The 23,945-nt window shown below is 39.2% G+C and overlaps 1 protein-coding gene across 1 annotated transcript in view; it reads left to right on the top strand.

The window, feature by feature from the left end:
* The window catches only part of NRN1 (neuritin 1), a 50,851-nt gene extending 42,149 nt beyond the window's left edge, over positions 1–8,702 (top strand). Inside the window, exon 3 of the mRNA XM_044064860.1 lies at positions 7,617–8,702. Within this exon, the coding sequence (XP_043920795.1) occupies positions 7,617–7,857 (241 nt within the window). The 3' untranslated portion in view covers positions 7,858–8,702. The remainder of the gene's footprint in view (positions 1–7,616) is intronic.
* Positions 8,703–23,945: the final 15,243 nt, after the last annotated feature.

Below are 23,945 nucleotides of genomic sequence, written 5' to 3'. Positions count from 1 at the left end.
GTTATGGCTGACAAAGTTTGCAGATGACTGCAAACTGGGCCATAGTCGAAAACACATCTGACACAGATATCCTCCAGAAGGGCCTCACAGAAAGCGGATAACTGGTGCCAGAGCCATGGCCTGAAGTTAAACGCCAAAAATGCATAGTCATACCCTTCGGAAAAACAAGGTTACCCCTAGCTACCATATAGGTGGCAATCCACTGAGCACAGAAAAAGTCATCAGGGATCTGGGGACCCAGGTTGACAGTAGCCTTTCGTTTGACACTCATGTTGCTAAAGTAGTTAGGAAAACCTTCTATATCGCCCACCTGATCATGAAGGGATTCACATCTAGATCAAGGGAGGTCATCGTCCCCCTGTACTCATCACTCATTAGACCTATGATTGAGTACAATGCCCCGTTCGGAATGTATCTGACCAGACACCTGCTGCAGCTTGAAAGGCCCCAAAAGTTCCTCACCAAAAGGATAAAGGGTCTCAAAAATATGTCTTATGCTGCCCAACTGAAAGAACTTCAGCTCTATTCAGTCTCATACCGCTTGCTCAGAGGTGACCTGTGCCTGACATATAGGGCCATGTCAAACCCAGATTTGATGAATATGCTTCACCTCAAAAAATCTAGATCCCTCAGAACCACAAGGGCGGGAGACTTAAACCTTGACACGGTTATAAATAGAACGTGCTGGAGGGACAGATTCATCACCCAGAGACTCCCTATGCTGTGGAACAAAATCCCGGTACATGTGAGCCAGAGCACCTCTCTGGCCTTGTTCAAGAGGAATCTTGACCAATGGATGGGAGATTGCAGATATACCCCAGGGATTACTTCAGTGTCACTGCTTGACAGAGGCACAGCAAAATGATAGGCATAGTTTTTATTCAAACTAAAGGGGTGGTGAAAGCCACATAACTATGGGCTAAGCTTATAAATGCCCTTGGGCAGATAGCCTAGTATGAACCTATGAACCTATAAGAAGTGAGCATGAAACCACCCCATTAATTCAAAGACATCATGTGCTACTTGCTGTGATATTCATATGCAAGCAAATACCCAGTCTTCATCTTATCTGTTATCCTGGTCATCCAGTCTAAAATATCTGTGAACTGTGCATGACTTTCCTTCTGGATAGCTATATTGCTTTTTATTCTATATCTTAATGCTTCCTAGATCTTTATTCTTGCCATAATCACACAATTGTTTATATATTTACTTATTTGTTTATTTACTAGAGTACTACAATGCTTAATCCTGATCATTCTGCATCTAAAAAAAACAATAAATACAACAAAGTTTATTGAAATTTCAACAACTTACATGAATTGGTATAGCAAAACTGAATAACAAATAGCATGAATTTAATCACCCATTAAATTTAAAATGCATTGCTCTGAAGGTTAACTCCAACAGTTAGCATTGTGAATTAATGCTCTGATTTGTCAATCAGCTGCTTCCTGTAGTCAGGGTTACATGATTTAATCACTTAAATCTCCATTTACCTACTGTGTGACTGAGCAAGTCACCCAAACAGACAGTGCTTCTGTTTTGCCCTTGAAAATTACATTTTGTCACTGGACTTATCCAGTTGATAGACAGACAGATAGACGGATACACAAAATGAGTGTCTGTGCTGTACTCATAATGCACACTTCTAAAACTATAGCAATACCTCTGGGACCTCTTAAAGGAAGACTCATGCACCTGATTCAGGGAAGGAAACTCATTCTGGAAGACCAGGGTAGTATATGCCAGCAAATGTTGATAGAAGGCTCACATGGTATCCTGTGATGTCTAGCTGGAACTCAAAGTCTCAGTAGCTCATTTAGATGATCAGGTCCCAAGTCATATAAGGCAAATGAAGGTGAGAAAAATAAACTTAAAAACACATATGGTTGCAACCGCTAATCAACACAGATACCTCTCAACCTCTTCGTACAAGAATTCTAAACAAAACCAAAAATAATGGTGGAATAAAGGACAAAACGATGAGCAGATTTTAGATATTGCTCTTACAAACTTAAAAGGTTGCTAGAATGATAGGATTTGTATTAACGCCTATTTTTTAAAGACCTGAAGTCTGAAACTCAGAAGTCTGTATTATTTATTGTCCGCAGTCCTCGGCGGTTTGCCAGAAAAACACAGATTTTATCAGGGATAGGCCAAAAATACTAAGCAAAACTCTGTACATAATACGCATTTCTGGACACCTGAAAGATATGCACATAACCCACAGCGCCAGTGTAATATGAAACAGGAGCGTCAGTCAACAACCAGACAGCCGAGGTCGGTACTTGTGCTGGGGAGCGAGATCGCCTCCTGAATGCATTGCAGTAGCAAAGGAGGAACTAATGCCACGCCATGAACCACCAACGCAAGGTCCGATGGTGTATTGTATTTGGTGCACGGTAATAGGTTAAACTAGTTGACTGGTGCTTTTTTCTGCCATTGCAAAGAGGGACTCATCTCTTATTTTGCAGTCTTTAAGTAGCTTTCAGTTCTTTAAGTTGCTATTTTTAAGAATTATGGACTGATTCCATTTCCTACTAGCTCGAAACACATTTCCACCACTCATTGCAGGAATTTCAAGAATTATTATTGAAGGCTTTTTTGTGAGGAAAAAAACACCCCCTAAAAAGAAATAAATATGCGTTTCCGTTCTTTATAAATCATGAATATGGAAAAGAAAAAAATCAGAAGTTTTATGTATTACATTTTATTTATTCATATTTTTATTTATGCATACATTTATAAAAAGGATGGGTGCACTGGTCCAAGAACCCTTTGCTGTTGCCACTCAGGTCAAAAGGCAAAATGAGGGTATTAAGATATAATCTTTATTTTTATGTTACTAGTTTGTTACATTTAACTTGTTTTGTCTGAATTTCACAATGCTCTTTCTTTTACATCACACCTTAACGTGCACATAATTTGTCCTCCATTGGGGTCATTTGATTTTTTGACTCATGTCCATCAGTTAGTAATGACTCATACCTCTCTAGTGTACCTCATTATGAGGAACGTACCTCCTGGAGTCTTAAAAAGTTAATGTTCTTCAAGGTTCCACATTGAACGGGTCTGTTACACGTTTAGTGTTAGGATTTTTTGACTGATATCCATGGTAAATAAAAATGAAACATACCAGTTCATTAAAATATGCTTTTTCTAAGTAAAACCAGTATATTTGAATCATCCTATGACCCTCCTAGTTGAAGCTGTTAGTAAGCCGTTAGTATGTGTTTCACATTTTGCCCATTTTTCCACATTATGCGGGTTAGTGTTCTTCAGTTTGGAGATGGAAGGTCGACAGCTATGATGACTAATGTTTTAGTTTTGCATGCATTTGGTTCTGTAGTTCCTTAATTTTTAGCATGTTTTACATTTTTCTTCCAAGTGTACTGATCCTTAATTTGAGATTTTAATTTGTTGAGACTCCATGTTTCAACTTGAAGATACACACACACATGCCACATGGCATATTTCCATCCTCTGCTATGCTATCTTTGATGGGCTGTACTCTAAGGATATTTATTATAAAGCATACTGCTTGGTGGTCACTTATTCCCAGATGAGCAATAATGCTGCTCCTTCCACCTACCACAATCAGAATGTTGATGTTTGCCTGACATTAAAAAGAAACCTGCTCTTGGATGTGGCGGCAGATAATGTATTTCACTATCTTCTGCTCATGTTTGCTTCTCGTTAACATTATGGGTTTTCAAATATGGGTGCATGTCCTATTGTTTTTCAATACACTTCATTTCCTGGGAGATGTCTTCACATAACACTATGCAGACTACAGTACTATTTATGGTTGCCAAGAAGCCTTTCTTTTGATAGTCTCCTTTGTGCATCAAAGATTCCTTCTCGAACAAAAATATTTCGATATCCACCTTTTCTTCCTCTTTATTACACCTGTGTATTTATACTGGGTATCCTGAAATCCCAGGCATGATCGTTGTGCATTTATAGCTTTTGTGTGACTGTCTGTTACTGATGTTTCCTTGCAATTGTTATAATGAGATGTTTCTCAAAAAGAGAAGATAAGGAAGCAAGCAGACCAACAGGAACGACATAGAAGGTAAATATTCGTAAAGGGTAGAGATTAGCACAGGCCACGCACACACGCGCGCGCGCACACACACACACACACACACACACACACACACACACACACACAGTTTAAGCTTTTATCATGCAATTTCTAGGACAAATTATATGCTGTTATGCATATCTGTGTATCTCTGGGACTTAACGCCATAGCATTGTTTTTCTTTTTTTTTATTTTATTAATCAGAGTAGATGGTCAGAAAGAGGAGCGTTTTCAGATTTCTTCAGTCATGCATTTTTGTTTGTTAGATCTTTTACATTTTACAGTTACTGATAAAGAATTTATGGATAGCCTTAGTTTAGTTATTTATTAATGAAAGATCTCTTAACTACCTGAGAAATATCAATCAGTTTATGAAGAACAGAGACAAATCTGTTGCCTGAAGTAGCAAAGAAGGGTGCTTATGTGGTAAGCCTTAGAGGTATGCTGCTGCAAGCACGTTTGATAATGCATGGACAAATTTGGGAGTTTATCAGCGAACTGGCATTGATTAAATAGTAGCAGTGCCCCTCACAGCAAGATGTTCTCTAGTTCGATTCTCGGCTGCAGCGCCTTCTGTGTGGAGTCTGTATGTCCTCCCCGCGATCGAGTGACGCTTAAAGACATGCAGGTAGGTGCGTGCGTGAATGCGTGTGCCTTCTTTGAAGGTTGGGCGTCGGGCTGGCACCTCGGCACCGTAAAAATCTACTGCCAATCATTAGCGGACCGAAGTTCCGCTGTGGCGACCCCTAACCGGGAAAAGCCGAAATACATTAGTTTTAGTGTCCAGAAATAAACAGATGGACTTATTTTTGCTTACACAATTTCTGTTACTGCAAATCTTGGTAGTCAGTTATAAAATATGAAAAACAATATGGTACCTTTTCATCGCTTATTTTACTTAGGAAAATGCCAGCATGCACGTATGACAAAAACCGTGAGTGTGCAAGCACCAATGAACTATGAGCGACTTGCACCTGCCACCCTGGTTCTGATTCTCATTCTTCCCACTTTCAAACAGAATGTGAGTGCAGGCCAGAACAGTAAAGGCAGCACAGGGCTGGTATGTTTGACTCCTGATACTACTAGTTACTATGCTTCATAAATAGCGATTCCTTAAAAAAAAAAAAAAAAAAAAAAGAATGGAAAAAAAAAAAGAAACGTGTTACATATTTAAGTAACTTTGACCCCTTCCCTATCCTAGGTGGGGAAAGGCTGTGTCTTGCACACCTTTCCTTACTGCTCAAATATAGCAATTCAGAGATATCTGCACTGTATCTTGGAGAAGGGGTGGGTGGGGTGGGGAATACTATGAAACTTCTACATTTCGGGGATTAAGTATGCATTACCTCTAATAGCTCATAAATGTTCGCTATTAAGAATTGCAGTTAGCCAGTTCAAGCACCCGAACAACCCAGGAAGATAAAACTTTACACTGGGTGCACCTTACCGTTGAAGTAATATTTATTTAATAAATTACTTCATCCACGGTACTTGTTCGAAGATTTTTTTCAGTTTTAGCTTCTGACCAAAAGTCATATAAAAGAGAGCAGGTGTAAATGAATACACTCTGCAGTAAGGGGGAACGGTACTGTGACTGTATTTTATAAATGTTACAGAACTGTTGTTGCTTTCTCTGTTTCTATACAAAATAAAATACATTGGTTGGCAGAGGCGCTTGATTTCGGTACTTGTTTTGAAATCCTCATCGTTTAAAACAGAAAAGAGACTGGCTGTAAATAGCTGAAACGTCGCATTTACTAGTTGGCAACCAATATAGAAAATCTTTTCTAGTGGAGTTAGTACTACATAATTCAGTCCACAACAATAGCCTCTGTTTTGGTGGTAAGTGGTGTGTACCTCAATAATTATCTAGTGCCACTAGCTGAGGCGATACTGCAATTTTAAAATGGTATTAAGAACTACTGGTAGATAAAATCAAGTCGCAGTTTGTCTGTTTATCTGATTGTTTGAAATAATGTGAAACATCTGTGAAGGGCTTAAGAAGACTTCACCATCAGATCGTTCATAGTCTTTCGATTGCGCCTTAACCAGGCAGTAGTAATGCAAAAACCAAGTGTAGTGTTGGACCGAATGCCTTCTGTGGTTTCTATAAAAGGTCAAGGTGTGAAGTGTGGACGCATCTAAATATGTGGACACGTTTAAATATGCCACTGAAGTGTGGTAACCATCAGGAAGCATGACTTAACCCGTAGAAGCGGACGTCACCTGCGTTAGTAATACCTCGTCTACATTGGCTAGATCTTTCTATTTAAATTAGTTGGTAGTGTTGTGTTTCTGTCGGTTTTTTTTCTGAGTATGTTGCTCTGTTTCTTGAATATTTTAAACAAGCATGGCACGAATAATACTCTGTGTGATGTTGAGCGCTGCTTTGTGACTTTACAGCAAGGCTAACAACACCTTGACTTCATAACGAGCTTTGTTTTGCCTTAAAGGTTGCGCCTTTGCAAATCAAGGGTCCCTCAAGCTCTTTCTGCTGTCCGGAGTGACAGACAGGGATTGATTTGGCTACCCTGGGAGAATGTAATTACAGCAGAAATATTGCAGCAGCTTACAACCTCTCACCTCCAAGGCATCTAAATATTTAATTATTTATTATGTACCAGTAGGAAGTATACGGCCAGTTTCAGCTGTTTAGATTACTGCTGTGTTCAGGATTTCAAATAGGACTAAAAAGGGACAGGGTGTGTGGTTTAAATGTTAGATGCAATAGATGCAGACCTACAGCAAACAGTTCTGGAAGGAAATGGCAAAAGTAGCGGTGCTGAAAAAGTGTGTATCTGTGTGTGTGTGTGTGTGTGTGTAGGGGGCTCTGTTTTAGGTGCTTCGATTTTTTTACAATTCCCAAAGAAATGCTTGCTTTAGAACATTTAATTCTAAACTATTCGTTTTATTTACGACCTAAAACATTTTCCATGAAAAATAACAATTAGTCCTGAGTCTTCATCCATGTTTTGTTGATAAAAATGTTTCCATACAATTGTTACATCTGTAGTTGCACTGCAATTATTAGTCTACATTTAGATTTGCGATGTTACTGTTTGAATTTTTTTCTAATAGAAACTGGCTGTACAAACGTATACCTGTGCTATATGTCATGGTTTAAAATTCCAGAAGTGTAAGATAATAAGATAAGGAAGTATGGGGTGCCACCCGCAGCTGACTAATGAAATTCAAAAGTGATCTGAAGCCATCAGCAATTATTTTCTTATATGTATATGAATTCAGTGCGTTTTCATAAAACTGTGGCTATAAAAACTACAGTACTCTCACCTCTGACTGGCGTTTGAATTTAGGATCAGTAATGTACTCTGCATCATTTTTTTTGTCCATAACATGATTTTATGGGGGTGGAAGGAAGTTGTGTAAGTTGCAAACATTCAAACAAAAGGTAATTGTAAATAGGTATACCTCTATGTAGTATCTGACTGGCATGCAACTACGTTCTTATGCGGGTGACAGACTAGCCAAATGAAAATAAAATCAAATTTTGTTGTTTTATTTACAGATACTGGGACAATTTCCATGCTTGTGCTACAACTGCTCTTGCAGATTGCCAGGAAGGGGCAACAGATGTTTGGGGAAAACTGAAAAAGGAGTCGAAAAAACTGGAGTTTCAGGGCAGCTTATTCCAGTTGTGTGGTGGTAGCAACGGCTCTCAGCGTAGCCTTCAACCACAGTGCTCGTGTTTTATTTTACTGATCTTAGCTCTGTCCGCCGTAATGACATGCTGGTGGGTAACCTTATAGGAAAGCAGAAGCTCTGTCCTTGCACTTAGTCCGGATCTAGAACTCCAGCGGAGTTGGGGGTTTCCTGAACTCATTCCTGAGTCATCTGCGAGCGCTCTACAGTCCATCCAGGATAATGTGCGGAACTATTTCTTTTGTCCAGTGTTAAGAGACATTGAGAGGAAGAGCCAAAAACTGGACCGACAGATTTCCTTCCGTCTAAACAAAATCATAATCATTCACATCTGAAGAAAGAAACCTTTGAGCTCGTTATCGAGGGAAACTCAGGAACGGCCTCGGGCCAGGTAATCGCACAGTAATAGTATTAATAATTGATAAGATGGGGTCTTCATTTTCGCAAAAAAATCGCGGAAACGAAACGAAACTGTAAAGCAATGGATATGGTGTTCACTTTGTGCAACTTTCGGTCAATAATTTTCACCGCATTTACGTTTTTCCAGGAACCCTTTTGAACATGTTATGTACTTTAATCGTGACTATCTGAAGAAACCATGAATGCAGAATTTAAGTTGGTGGGATTTTGCATTACCTAATGTTACAACTAGCAGTGTCCATTCCCCATCACACTGCCTGAAGTTCCTTTCCCTCCACTATGTTTGGAAGATACATGTACAATAAGTATTCCGAACACACACACACACACACACACACACACACACACACACACACACACACACACACACACGCAGGGTTTAATGTTTAAATCTGTGTCATACATTTGAGAAATCTAGAAAAAATAAATATTTTAAAATGTAACAAAATTTATTATATAGGCTAATCAGAGAAAAGAGAAGATATTTGCTACAGAGTATACTAACAAGTATTAAATAAAAATCTTGTTTGAAGTGAGAGTTGTAGTTATTCATTAGAAAAATACTGTTGCAGTTACTGGATGTAACTCACTCTTGCATGCAGTCTGCTTGTAAATGTGACAAAATGCGACACTGCGGGTAGGGGTAGCCCAGTGAATTATTTTTCAACCAGGAGGTCGTGCCGCAGCCAAGGCGGAGGTTCCCTGTTGAAACTCGTATCAGTTTTTGATGGAATAATGCATTAGCGTGATTGATTGTTATAAAGTTTTTATTTTATTTTAACTGCATCTTTTTATTTGACTTCTATAATACATTTTAAGGTAAGTCCACAGATAACCTCAGGGAGAAGAAACATAAAGACCGAAATCTCATTAGTAATACAGATTCTAACTGGGAATTTCCTGTTGTTATACAATTGTATATTGTGTGCAAATGCATATGGAGACACGCAAGCATTGTGTGGGATACAGGAAGATGAATTAAGCTAAACGAGCAGTGTGTGTGTGTATATACGCACACTTCACACTTTCCTGCACATACATTTAAGAATACGGCTATTTCTATGGACTTTGGTTTCTAATTCCTATTCATAGGACGAAAGGATTATTACCTGGCCACTGACCAGCATTCATTTCTTCAGCAATACACTGGATATTTAATAAAGTAACAACACAAAAATACTTCGTCGACCTGCCTTCACTCTCTCTGTTACTCTCTCTCTTTCTTCTCACACACACGCACGCACGCACTATGCAAGACCCGAATGCATCTTTGCACTTTGCTCTCACTCGGTCTTGAATAAATGTGTTAGACGTTTTCTTGGATTCCACTGGCACAGTGGGATCAGCTGAATCCTTTCATAATTAATAAGACAGCCCGGTTCAAGGGGCGCTGAGACGCTTTCCATTGATTGTGAGGTGGAATGCTGCACGTGGCCTTGCTATTTATAGCACACTGATGGCTATTGCAGGATTAAAACCTTTAAGTAAGACTATGCATTTCTGTGACACGCTGGAAGAAAATGGTAAGGAAAGGAAGTGGCGCATATAAAGCCTGTTCTAAATTCTATCGTCTAAGCAATTTGGGGGTATCTGTTTATTCACTTCATGCACTATGTATTCCCAAGTGTGTGTGGTTCGCACCTTAAATATAATATATAACAAGTGCTAATGCAAAGGTTCGCGAATCAGACACTGTGGATTGTCGCACAATTTGCATTTCCCAAATGTATTGAATCCAGGGAACAAATGGCTCAGATTTAGAAAGAGCCTTCTGATCTCACTTTTCATGTTTCCTGCTTCTAAGCTGCACCCCCCCCCCCCCCACACACACACACTCACACCACACGCACTCTCATAAGCTGCCTAACCGGTGAATTACTAATTTCAGAAACCCGAGAATTCCAAACAAGACATTCTTTTGTCGTAGGGAATACAAATCAGATGTTCTTCTATTTTCATTTTGGAATTCGATATTTTTTGTCATAATGTTTTATTGGAAACGTTTTAAATAATATCAACATATATACAATAAAAGACTTATACATGCGCTATCAACCTTAGCATATGAAGATCATGTAAAATACAAAATCATTCAGTGCAATGCATTTCAAAAACTATGATTTGCCCATAAAACGAGACTGGCATGGTTCATTCGAAATAATCACGTTTAAGTTTTAAAAGACGCAGCAGGAGCACTCAGCTCTCAACCTCTCATCTTCAAAATGAGGAGCACTGCCTCTCATAATGTGGAACAAATGGGCAAAATATGGATTACTAATAAAATTTAACTAAGAAGCTCAGAACAGGTTGAAATGTGCCACTTTGCACCAACAAAACATTATTTTCACGAATTAATATTTATCAATGATTCTTACAATGTATATGTGTTAAAAATATTTTCAATGGATGTGTGAGGTACAGACGAGAAATATGTAAGTACTGTAAATGCATAGCTGTTAATTCTTATTTTAAACAAGTTCAAATGCCAGGCGGTGTTTCTTCTCAAAAGGCACTAAACTGAGGTATAATAACATAACAGAAAAAAAAAACAGAATATAGTATCTGGACGTACGGTCTTCTCTTGCCAAATTAGGGTAGCTTCTTGTTAAGAAATAATACTCTCTTGGGAAATATCCACCCTCCCTTTGGTACAGGAGAAGCACAACGCAGATGGGACTTTTTATATGACAGATGCCCAATTATTAAAGAAGCACACCAGCTATTTTACTTCAAAAGATAGACCTGATTTATTAAGAGGCCAATGGTTTATTAACTTGCTTTTCATAAATTTAGCTAAACTAATGCATACAACTGTATATGCAAAGCTTCTTTTAAAATGCCTTAATAATGACTTGAGTTCCTAAGACTGTATTTTAAGTGCTATGTATTCACGAGACGAGCGCGCGCGTGTACCCGCATATGGGTGTATTTGCTATATACACAGAGAAAGAAAGAGAGGGCGAGCAATACAGCAGGGGATCAAATTTTAATGTTTCAATGTATGTTTAAGTAAGCTTATTTCCATAGACTGACAGATTTTACAGCCCACATAAATGACATTCAAATATTATATCTTGGAACATTATTAATATTCTTCTTAAAATCTGTCTTTGCTTATGACCATTTTGCCTCTTATGTTTTTAGGGTCTGAACTTCGAACAATATTTTATTCCCAGTGAATGCATACTTTATTTTTTAGACACACACACACTAGTACTTCATTTTGAACAATGTTCTTGATTTTGTCTCATATATTTGTCTCGTCCAACGTAAAGTTTTTGATTTTATGGTAAATCACTGAGGATTACAATTTGTCGATAATGCTTAACATTAAGAGCTTCATACTTCGTAGTAGTCAGAACATGTTGATTTAAAATCAATTATTTTATTATCATTTAAATGAATTAGCCTAATATTTAAAAGTGCTGTCCTTGATTTTTGGGCCTTGGTCCCCGATTCTTGAGCAAAGACGTTTGAGGGTTATCACACGCACACGTCTCGATACTAATATTTTGCAGACGGGATTGCCACCCAGCAATCTTGCGACACTTGGATCATATTTTTCTGACTTCTATCTTGGAGAGTTTGGAGCAGAGATTTTGACTGTCATGACCTGGTAGTTGATAACCGTATTACTCAACCTGCCTCATAGCTTGGTTCATGCATCTTATCACATTTTGTAACCTACGGTAGCCCCACACCACCGCACGCACCCACGAATGCACACACGCATATATAAATCTGACTAGCATAGGATTTCTGACAAAATGTGATTGATGGGCAAATGTACTTCATTTAGGAAGATGCTGACTGTTTCACACCAGGGACAAAAATATATTTAAAACAGCGATTTTCTTTAAACATATTGTTTATTGTGCGCTGAAATTGTTTTGCCTTCTGTCTATAAACAAACCTCTCAACTGTCTCTGATTTTCAGAGATGCCACTGATTTTGACTCAAAGTGTTGCTCGGTTCTCCCTAATCCCGTCTAATATTGGTCATTTTGGGAGAAAGAACGGTGGACTGCACCTAACACTTACAGACTTCTTTAATTTTAGAAAATGCATACTCAGCCATTTTCTTATTCTGTCAACCTCTCATATGCATAGTACTAATATTTTAAAACGTCTGCCTGGTTGCCCCAGATTATTTGTGGATTTGTCCCTAATGAAAATGTCAGCAGTGTTAATGGCGCAACAGGTAGAGCACTCGCCTTTAGTGCAGAAGGCTGTGAGGTTTATTCCTTGCTTTAGGAAAATCAAGTACTGACATTGCACCGCAGTATAAGGGGGTGCTATATCCCCGAGTGGGTTGAAGTTCGGATGAGATGTTAATCTGAGGTCCTGTCTGCTTGACCAGGTAGTCATTCAGATGCATATGAATCATCTCACGGCACTTATAGTAAAGAACAGAAGTTGCCCTGGTCAAATTGTGTAATTGCCATCTGGAGTCTCTCTTAAAAAGAGGTTACTAGTCTAATGAAATTAACCTGGTCAATAACACTATGTGGAGATGAGAGCTGCGCGAATAGGCTTTTCACTTCGGAAAATTATATGCAATGCCTCTCAACACTCCCATATTTGTTACTTAGTTTTAACCTGTCCCTATTAATCCCTCCTAGGTGGCAAATTACATTTAAATCATGGCAAAAACTATAGAGTTATATGTTTCTTTTACTTCAGAAAATGTTTAAACATACACATTATGTTAATCTGTCAGCGTCTCACATCAATGGCGCCAGATGTTAAACGTGTCCCTGAAAGTCCTTTTCTGGATTTGATTATGATTCTATTGAGATTTGTCCATGATTCGTTGCGAAATATGCAATGGCGGTTATTGCACGTATATCATTAATACAATACAGCAGACCACGCAGAGAAATCGCTTATAAATGAATCCACGGGTCTAGGGTGGTGTTTTTTTAAAGCTGTGTTTACTACAGCTTGTACAATTGGCTTTGATACAGTCTACGCACTTACCCTCTCTCCCACGTTTGCGCATGTGTGTACATGCGTGCGTGCGGGAGAGGAGTGCTACTTAGCAAGTCTTGGCTGGAGCAGTCATGTTATAAAACCGTTGTCTAACCGTAGTGTATGTCTGAAAACGCACCGCGTTATTTCCTCATACTCTCGTATTGCCGCATCAAACCCGTAATCAGTTGATCTTGATTCGCTCTACTGTCAGTAAAAAAGTGCACGTCATGATCAGTCGCTTAGTCTTAGGGAATGATAACATTATATGTGTTATGCTCTGTCCCATGGAAGCCGGTGATAGGCAGGCGAAGCTATACCTGAATCTGTTTTATTCTCGTTCTGGAGGCCGATCAAATGCTTTATTTAAACGTATTTCATTTACCGTGACAATGGGATTTTCACAGGTGGTTAAACTCTAGAGCAGTCTGTGTAATGAATCCCAAGAAAAGGTATATTTATAGGTGGCCCAAGATTGGTCTTCCGGGGCAGAATCGCAAGAAGCTACTTACTAATTCTTTTACATATCTATGGCACTTTTCCGTTATTGGGGCAACAGCTGTAATAAGCACTTGGAATGGTAGCAACACATTAATGTTTATGAATTTGCACTGTAACCAGGACTTAGAGTTAGATTGTTAAGAACTTGGACAAAAAATGTAAGTTATGTCCAAAATGAATCAACATTTTAAAATTAATACTCGCTCTGTTTTCTTAAACTTTCTGCTGCAAAATCTGTTTATCAATGCTGTGTCTTTCGGCTTTTCCCGGTTAGGGGTCGCCACAGTGGAACTCCGGTCCGCTAATGATTGGCAGTTGATTTTTACGTGCTGAGTTGCCGGCCCTAACGCATAACCTTCAACGAAGGTACGCCCATTCACGCATGTCTCCACAGAAGACGCTCTAAAAAAAAAAAATCAAATGCGAAAGCTGCCCTACCTTCAAAAATAGTATCAACGATCAAAGCGAGACCACGGGGCATCAGGACTAGACTCCTAGTACCACTACCCAAATCCCACACTGTAAACATGCATGGGTAGAATTACAAGTAAATTTTCCTACTTGACTCGAATCTACTCACCCGTCCAATGAGGGCCTAGGTCATTTAATGTACAACAGCAAATACGACAGACTTTACTAGCAGAAATAAACTATTAGTAATTCACAGTGATAACTTTTTGACCCAAGGGGCAAGGGAGTGTAGGAGGAACAGTCACAAATCCCACCAATACACAGTGTTTTGCAAGTAAGACAATTTGCTATTGAGACCATACCTCTCATGTGTACCTCATTATGAAGAACGTACCTCATTTGGGGACTTAAAAAGTTCAAGTTCCTCAAAGTTCCACATAGAAAGACTCTGTCACACATTCAGTGTTATGAATTTTTTTAAGTGAAATCTATTGTAAATAGAAATGAATCATATTAATTCTTTAAAAGATCTTCTTTATATGTAAAACCAGCATATTTTAACCTCCTATGACCTTCCTAGTTGAAGTTGCTAGTAAGCCATTAGTATGTGTTCCACATTTTACCCATTTGTTCCACATTATGAGGGCTGGTGTTCCTCATTTTGGAGATGGAAGTTTGAGAGCTATGACTGAGACAGAGGTGTACTAGTGGACAGCCCAGTCATCGGATGTTGTACATGATCTTTTCATTGCTCAGCCAACAAAACACAGGAACTTTGATTCATAAAGCTTTACAATAACAATTGTTCATCCCCTAAAACTCAAGTTCCTTCTACAATGTCTAATCCGCAGTGAAGTTTACATAATAAGTTACCTACAATATAGAAAGTATGTTGTAGAGGGACATATATTGCTGCTATTGCCTAGATCTCTGTTTCATTGTTCATCTCCTTTGTTGCCTGCTTTCATAGGTTCATAGGTTGATACTAGGCTATCTGCCATAGGGCATTTATAAGCCTAGCCAGAGTGTGTTTGGCTTTGCCACCCTTTTAGATTAGTTGACTGTGCCTCTGTATAGTAGGTCACAGAAGATAGCCCTTTTGAGGTTAGTTTACTGTGCCTCTGTCTAGTAGGGACACTGAAGAGATCCCAGGGGTAAACCTACGATCTCCCATCCACTCGTCAAGATTTCGCTTGAAGAGGGTCATTGAGGGACTCTGCCTAACATGGATTGGGATTTTGTTCCGGAGTGAGGGGAGCCTCTGGGATATGAATCTGTCCCTCCAGCATGTCCTATTTATTTCTGTGCTGAGGTTTAAGTCCCTGGAGCGTGTAGCTCTAAGGGATTTGGATTTCCTGAGGTGGAGCATGTCCATTAATTCTGGGTTGGACATGGCTTTATACGTCAGGCACAGATCTCCTCTGAGTAGGCAGTAAGCACCTGAGTAGAGCTGGAGTTTCTTTAGTCTAACTGCGTAGGGCATCTGTTTGAGTCCCTTGATCCTCTTGGTGAGGTACTTTTGGGGTCTTTCAAGTTGCTGCAGGTGTCGGGTAAGGTACATCCCAAATGGGGCATTGTATTCAATTATGGGCCTGATGAGTGATGAGTAGAGGGGCACAATGACCTCTCTTGATCTAGATGTGAACCCTTTCGTGATAAGGTGGGCTATATAGAAGGTCTTTCTAACCACTTTGGCAACGTGATTGTCAAAGGAGAGATTGCTATCTACTTGGGTCCCCAAATCCCTAATTACTTCTTCCATACTTAATGGATTACCACCTATGTGGTAATTTGTGGGCACTTTGTTTTTCCCAAAGGGGATGACTATGCACTTTTTGGCATTTAGCTTTAGGCCATGGTTCTGGCACCAGTTATCCGTCTCTGTGAGACCCTTTTGGAGGATGCTTGTGTCAGTCAGCGAGTCGATTATGGCACCCAGTTTGCAGTCATTTGCGAACTTGGTCAGCCATAGTCCTCCCATGTTAGCCTGTACCTCAGAGAAATATATACCGAACAAGAGAGGTCCCAGGACTGAGCCTTGTGGGACGCCACTTGTAACTGGTTTAAAATCTGACATGGCACCTGCAATTCTGACCATGTGGGTTCTATCCCTGAGCCAGTTTGCAACCCATCTTGTGACGTAGGGGTTGATATTTAAGCTGGTGAGCTTATTTATGATGCCCGAGTGGGGTATTGTGTCAAAGGCTTTTGCGAGGTCCAGGTAGGCTGTGTGGACTACCTTCCCTTCATCTATGGCCTTGGTGACTGTTTCAAAGAAGTCGACCAGGTTCAAGAGGCAAGATCTGCCCTTAACAAAGCTGAATTGGGTAGGATCCAGTGTTTGGAGGTTCCCAATGTCTTTGTTTATGAGTTTCATGATGATACGCTCCATAGCTTTGCAGACCAGGCTAGTCAGGCTTATAGGGCGATAGTTTCCGGGGTCCTTTGTGGCACCACCTTTGTGGAGTGGGACCACTGTTGCTGTACGCCATTCCTTGGTTACATATCCTGTAGTAAGGCTGAGATTGAACAGTGACTTTATGTGAGGGTTCAGTTCTTCTTGGAGTCTATGTAAGACAAAGCCTGGGACACCGTCCGGTCCCATTGATGCTGTGTTTTTTGCTTTGGAGAGGGCAGCTCTCACCTGTGCATCTGTGATGTCAAGGAGGCTACACTCTGTTGGGATAGACATTTGCTCTTTTGGGTGGGAAGGGGGGGAGAAGTTTGCACTGAACCTGTCTGCCAGGATGTTGGCAATGTCTGTGGGTTCAGTGTATTTTTTGTCATTTTGAACTAACTCAGAGCATATCTGAGAGTTGCCACCCAGGTTCCTGACATAACTAAAGAAGGCCTTGTGATTATCTTTAGCATCTTGTGCAATTTTTCTTTCGAAGCTGGCCTTAGATGATTTTATGAGGGATTGTAGTTTCTTGCTAGTACTGATCAGAGATGCCTTCCCTTTTTGGGATTTTGCTCTATCGTGTAGTAGCTTCCTTCTTCTGTTGTATAGCTTATTTATGGCTGGGGTCCACCAGACAGGTCTCCTGCCTTTGGGGGAATGAGCCTTGGTTTTATTTGGGATAGCACGATCCATGCATTCCTGTAGGTGTCCATAGAAAGCGTTTGTAAAGGATTCTGCGGTCTGGGCCATATTTTCCACTGGCCCAGGGGCTTTGAAGGATTCCACCTTGGTTTTGAGAAGTGTGAAGTTTGCTTTTGAGAAGTTCTTCACCGTGGTTTCCTTGGCTGGGGGTGGGGACGGGATATGGATGTCCAGTGAGATTAATTTATGATCAGATCTTACCAATGAGGGGTATACCTCTGGTATGGAACATAGAGTCCCCATGTTGGTGATGATCAGGTCCAGTATGTTTTCCCCTCTTGTGGGAGTGGTGACCAGTTGTTCCATAGCATTTGAGTTTATAAATTCTAGGAACCGTTGGGCGAGGGTGTTTGGGCTTGAGTAGTGCTCCCAGTCTATGTTTGGGTAGTTGACGTCACCCAATATAATGGTGTTTGGAGAGACCTTTGTATTCTCCAGTGTTCTCAGGAAAGCCGAGTGGGGTTCCTGAGTTTGGGAGGGTGGTCTGTAGCAGGCTACAAACTGAAAGGCAGTTTTGCCCACTGTTAGTTGCACATGGATGGTCTCCGATGCTTCATGCAGTGCCACTAACCTGGAGGTGTGGGTATCTTTGATGAATATGGATACTCCCCCTCCTTTTGTGGTTCGGTCCGAGTTTTGGTGCCGAAAAGCATGGTATGAGGTATAACCTGGTAGTGCTGGGGTGGTCTTGGGAGCCTTGAACCAGGTTTCTGTTACTGCACAGGTATCGATATTCTCCATACTGAGGAGAGCCTTGAGTGCATGCACCTTGAGGTTTAGACTTCTGGCGTTGAGCAGCATTACTCTTAGTTTCTTTTTCTTTGTGTTGTCTATGGAGGTGGGTTTGTCTTTTGAGCCTTGCCTAAAAAAGGCAAGGTATTTTTTTTCAGTTCAGAATTTACAGATTTCAAAACAAAGCTTTAATCAACTCAATAGGAAGAAACTTGCTTTTTGCAGGAGCAGAATCTGTGACAGGAAAATATGTTTTCCCTTCTGCAGTGTACCACCAAAAGCAACAGACATGTTGGTGCTAGACAAAGGTAACTTTAAGCCTAGTCAATTACCTCACATGAGAATCAAACCCTGCACCTTGGGTCTATAAAGTAGATACTTTAACCGTTATGCCAACTTGCATACCTCTGGATCATGAAGATTTTCACAGAATGTCCAGATTTTTGCCCCATAGTTTTGGTTCGTTTTTCATAAAATTGTGTTTTTCTGGCAAATTAGTGGCAAATCATTAAAGAGTGAAGTTAGAAAATATTTTGAGTTTCAGACTTCATATCCTTCAGAATATGTATGCTAATGCAAAACCAGTTGTTCTATTAACTTTCTAAATTTGTAAGAGCAATGTTTAATATTTAAAAATTGTCCCTATTTTTGGGCCTTTGTCTCACTTATTTATATATGGCTTTGTCTAGATTTTTTGCTCTAAGAGGTTGGTTCATAGGTTGGTTTCCGACTTCATATCCTTCAGAAAATTTATGCTAATGCAAAACCAGTTATTCTATTAACTCTCTAAGTTTGCAAGAGCAATATTTAATATTAAAAATTGTCCCTATTTTTGGGCCTTTGTCTCACTTATATATGGCTTTGTCTAGATTTTTTGCTCTAAGAGGTTGGTTCATAGGTTCATAGGTTGGTACTAGGCTATCGGCCCTAGGGCCTATACAAACATAGCCATAACAATTCCCTGGATATTTCGTCCCACACTATTTACTTCCCTGGACCCCTGTCTAGCAGGGCGACTGACGTGATCCCCAGGGTGAATTTCCTTTCTCCCATCCAATCGTCAAGGTTCCTTTTGAAGAGGGCCAAAGAGGTGCTCTGCTTGACATGTATGTGCAGTCTATTCCAGAGTCTGGGGAGTCTCTGGGTCAGGAACCTATCCCTCCAGCATGTTTTGTTTATTGTGATGACAATGTTTAGACCCCTGGAGCATGTGGCTCTGAGGGATTGGGATTTCTTTAAGTGTAGCATGTCCAACAGCTCTGGGTTTGACTTGGTTGAGGTTGAGAGGCATGGTGCCAGCATAAACAGATTTTTAATGATTAGTAATTTTAACCATACTACAACATGTGTTTTGTTGCATTATCCAAGAAAAAAAGTGAAACATAATAACATATGAATATTTTTTTAAGTGTAAATCAATTATTTAATAGGCAGTGAAAGTCTCTCAGTGATTAAAGGTGACAGCCACATTTGTGAAGTTTAATGACACTATATTTGATCTTAAAAGGCATGCACCTCTTTTTCATAATGCAGTCAAGGCTAGCATTTTATCCACCAATACCCATACTCATCAATTATGACCACTTCATTAAGTGTACAGATCACATTTGATTGTGATAAAAATGGCCACAGTAAAACACTGCAATTTGCTTTGTATGCAGTCTGTCACTCTCTCTAACAAAACACACACACACACACACACACACACACACACACACACACACACACACACACACACACACACACACTTGAGCCACAGGTAGCCCCACCCCTCCAATGGGTATAACAAATTTGTTGACTGTATACACACTTTATTGTTGTAAAGAAATAAATTACACATACTTTAGTAACAACTTTGTATGAACTACATGAAACTGAATAAAGTTCATCATCACTTCATAAGACTCAGCCATGTAGAGCAGAGTTTAAATGTAAGAGTGCTTATGATAAGAGCATAAAGATATTAACCACCTCACAGCACATGCTAAGTCAATATGTGCAATATATGCAGAAATTAAATTAATCAAATAATTCCAAATTAAAGTGAACTATTGCTAATGCAGATGTTATTGATGCCAAACTACTTTGGATTTCTGCATTTCATCTACAAATGCACTGCCTGCTGATCTTGAAGAATAAATAATCTATATTGCATTAAAAAATGTGTGCCGAAGATATTAACATAACATTTCCCAAACTATATCAGGTATGGAATAGGGAATGGGTGGCGCAAACCAACTACAGATTCAAAGGCAGTTACTAGTCATGCAGTCCAAGAGACCAGTAAGGGGCCTAGATCAATTACCACAAGCACTGTCTTGTTGAGTGACTTATACAAGGTCAAACAAAGTAGGTAAATGAAGGTAGAAAGATTCAAACAGTGCACTCTTGGCACAAGAACCATCTAATTAACAAGTGAGAGCTTTAGTCTTCTTTGCTCACAGCCAGACAGAGAAGCAATGTTTAACTAAATGGAGAAATTCATTACAAGCCTATATTATACAGAAAACTGTACTACAATAATGGGACTACATAACATATGCTGAAGATCAGACAGTTTTGAAGAACCCTTCAAATAAAGCAAACTATACTGACCTGACAAATGTCAACTCCTTCACAGTTGCTAGAGGCTGTAAAAAGAGACTGCAAAAATATATTACTAAAATGCAACATGTTTAAACTATATTACACAATCCAGGCCCATCAGTGAATTGATCCATTCTTTAGTGAAATGAATAAAGTAAAACAATTAAAGATCATATAGATATTGCAGCAGTTTTTGTTCAACAGCCCACCAGTCATACAAAAATCAACAATTTTACTGCATCCAAAATACTGTTTTTTTTTTTTGGAGGGGGCTTACATATTTGCTGGACACCTGCAACTCATTTTTGACCACCCAATGTCTTATCTGTCATTAAGAACAGCTATCGCCTCTGACAGTAATCAGTGCAGGTATGACCTAGTTGAATGCCTGATACTGTCACATTGCTGCAGCATACACCTTCAACACCAGTAGAATCAGCTCATGGCCAACTGGGGCAATATGCAGAGTAATGAATCAGGTCCCATCACCATACCAATATCCCTTTACTTGTCTGTCTCTCCCCAATTAAAATAACATGCTGTTCAAATGTATCAGTATGCATATCACTTCTTTACCTTTACAATTATCAGAAAGATTTTGATTTAATTTAAATCTCTTATTTTACATTTTGCAAAAAAAAAAAAAAAAAAAAAAACACTGACAGCCTTTTGCTAAAAAAAAAAAAAACACATATTGAAAATAGATTTAGCACAAAACCAGTAAACTTGTTTTCTCTTGAAACTCACATTTTATTGAAAATGTATCTGGCAACCCATTAAACTGCAAGAGATATGCTAGGATTCAAAGTCAAATAGCATATAGTGAAGGACCAATTAACCGCTATGTGAAAGATGCAGGAATTAAGAAGACAAATGCATTTGCTAACAGCCTGTGACAGCCCACTGGATCCAAGCTCCCTTTTCAGGGGCAGCCCATCACTGTAGAATGGAGTGACTTGGTCAGAGTAACACAGAAGACAAATATGGATTAAGAGAATCAAACCCTGCATTATGGGAAGCAGATCATAGCCTTATTCATCTGTACTTAGTACCAGACAAACTGCTGTAGCTCAACAAAGTATATTTCAGACCTGCATGCCAGCAAACAACAAGGTTAATTAAAACATGCTCACAGTTAAACTATTAACATTAAGCACTAATAATTCATACTGTCTAGTTTATTCAGAGCCACATAATAAAACACACTGTCAACAGTCAACAAAACAATGGGAAAAAAGGATCATACCCAAAGAACATGGCTCAAATGTTGATGCAACTGTTTACTACAACTGATTTTTTCCTTTCTTTCTTCCTTCCTTTGTACCATAACTACACTGGGGATGCAGGAAACAAGTATTCAGACATACACACACACACACACACACACACACACACACACACACACACACACACACACACACACACACACACACACACACATGTACTCATTAGTTGCAACCCCTTATATGACTGACAGCTCAAATGTTTGATTACAATCAGATGAATGAGCAAATACATACAACATGACCTTGAAGCATACTTCAACTTGCTGCTTTGAGAACCACAGAGTGTAACTTATCTCTTTGCTCAAGAAGCAGAGATAAAAATGGAAAACCAGGAACAGATTGTAAATATTGGTCTTATATCCTTAGAAAGTTGTTAGCATAATAGTTTTGCATTAGCAAGCATTTTCTGAAGGATATGATGTCTGAAATTCACGTTAATCATTATTTAGTGACTGCAGTCCACAACACTTTAATAGAAAGCCACAAATTCTATGAGGAACAGTCCACAAATAATGAGTATAAAATCAGGGGTACTTAAGAACTATGTGAGTGTGCACACGCGTGCACGCACACACACACACACAGACACACACACACGCACACACACACACACACACACACACACACACACACACACACACACACACACACACACACACACACACATAACTGAGCATCAGTTATAGCCCCTTGTATGAATATGTACCTCAGATATATGCCTGACAGCCAGTGAATGACTCCATTCATAAGTAATGGCACAGAAATGTGCCTCTACTCTCTGTTGTCAGAACTATCAGTGCAACCCATTCCAGTGTCCATCTGCCATCTTAATTACATAGCTTAAGAATGAAAGATGAAGACTCAAAATCAGAAACTTTAAATATTTCTATCCTAAACCGAATCCTAATACATGTAAATTTATTATTCCTAACCCTACCCCCTAAATCTAACCCTGCACCTTACCTTAGAAAAAGCCTTTCAGCTTTACTACCACTTCTCAGAAAAAAAAAATCTTAATAGCATGGCTTTTTTAATTATTTCACTGTAGTCATACCTCTGAACTGTTTAGATTTTTACAGAATGTCCAGCTTTTTACCTTATATTTTTGGTCTGTTCCTCATAACATTTGTGGTTTTCTGGCAAATCAGTGAGGACTGAAGTTAACCGTAATGACATAGATTTGAGTTTCAGACTTCATATTATTCAGAATATGAATGCTAACACAAATCCCATTATTTTAGCACAGGCACACACACACACATATCTATATCAATATCTATATCTATATCTATATCTATATCTATATCTATATCTATATCTATAGCTATAGCTGTAGCTATATCAAGCAGAGTACCTCTTTATCCCCTTTTAAGCGCAACCTGGGTAACTGGATGGGAAATAGAAAATACATCCTTGAGATTCCACCCATGTCCCTGCTGGACAGGGACATTGGGTGCTGATTTGTCTATACATGGGCTAAACACTTGGCTAGGCTTAGAAGAGCCTCATGGCCAATAGCCTAGTAACTTCCTATGATCTTATATGTAGATATATTTCTACAAATTCATGGGTGTATTCTTACATAAACACACAATCTTCACTCTAAACAGAATACTCTGTAATGGGTTATCTCATTTGAGGCTGTAAAACCTCAAAATTGCCAGTTGCTAGCTACTGTAATTATTCAAATACTGCTGCCACTAATAATAATAACAATAACATCTTAAATTGAATAGTTATATTGGTTTTGTTAAGCAGATCTTCACTAAACAATAGCAACACTGTCATGATTCTCTTGCATTGTCATATAATTTAACTAATTGTATCAATTCAGTTTTGTGTTCTGTTTTCCTTGCATGAATGGAATATTTTAACTTCCATGACTTTTTACAGCCATATTTAAGAGTTGGAAATATAACTTAATCATTCCCATTTAAATTTAACTTTTCCCTAACCTGCTGCCCACTATTCAGAGGACATTGAAAAGTGACAATTTCTGTTCTCACTTTGTTACTCTTTCAGGAGATTTCTTCTGCAGGTGGAAGCATTATGATTTGGCCATGTCACCACAAATTACTGACACAGGTGCACTTGATAAAATACAATGGGTAATGTATCTCTGCATAAGCTGGGAAAATAAATGTTTTATTTCAGTACTTGTTTTTACTCATAACATATTGCTCATG

The sequence above is a fragment of the Protopterus annectens genome, chromosome 3.part0, assembly GCF_019279795.1.
Source record: "Protopterus annectens isolate FY-2018-M chromosome 3.part0, PAN1.0, whole genome shotgun sequence".
NCBI classification, from domain to species: Eukaryota; Metazoa; Chordata; order Ceratodontiformes; family Protopteridae; genus Protopterus; species Protopterus annectens.
The sequence above is the reverse complement of the archived record's forward strand: the minus strand, read 5'-3'. Positions and strand labels throughout refer to the sequence as shown.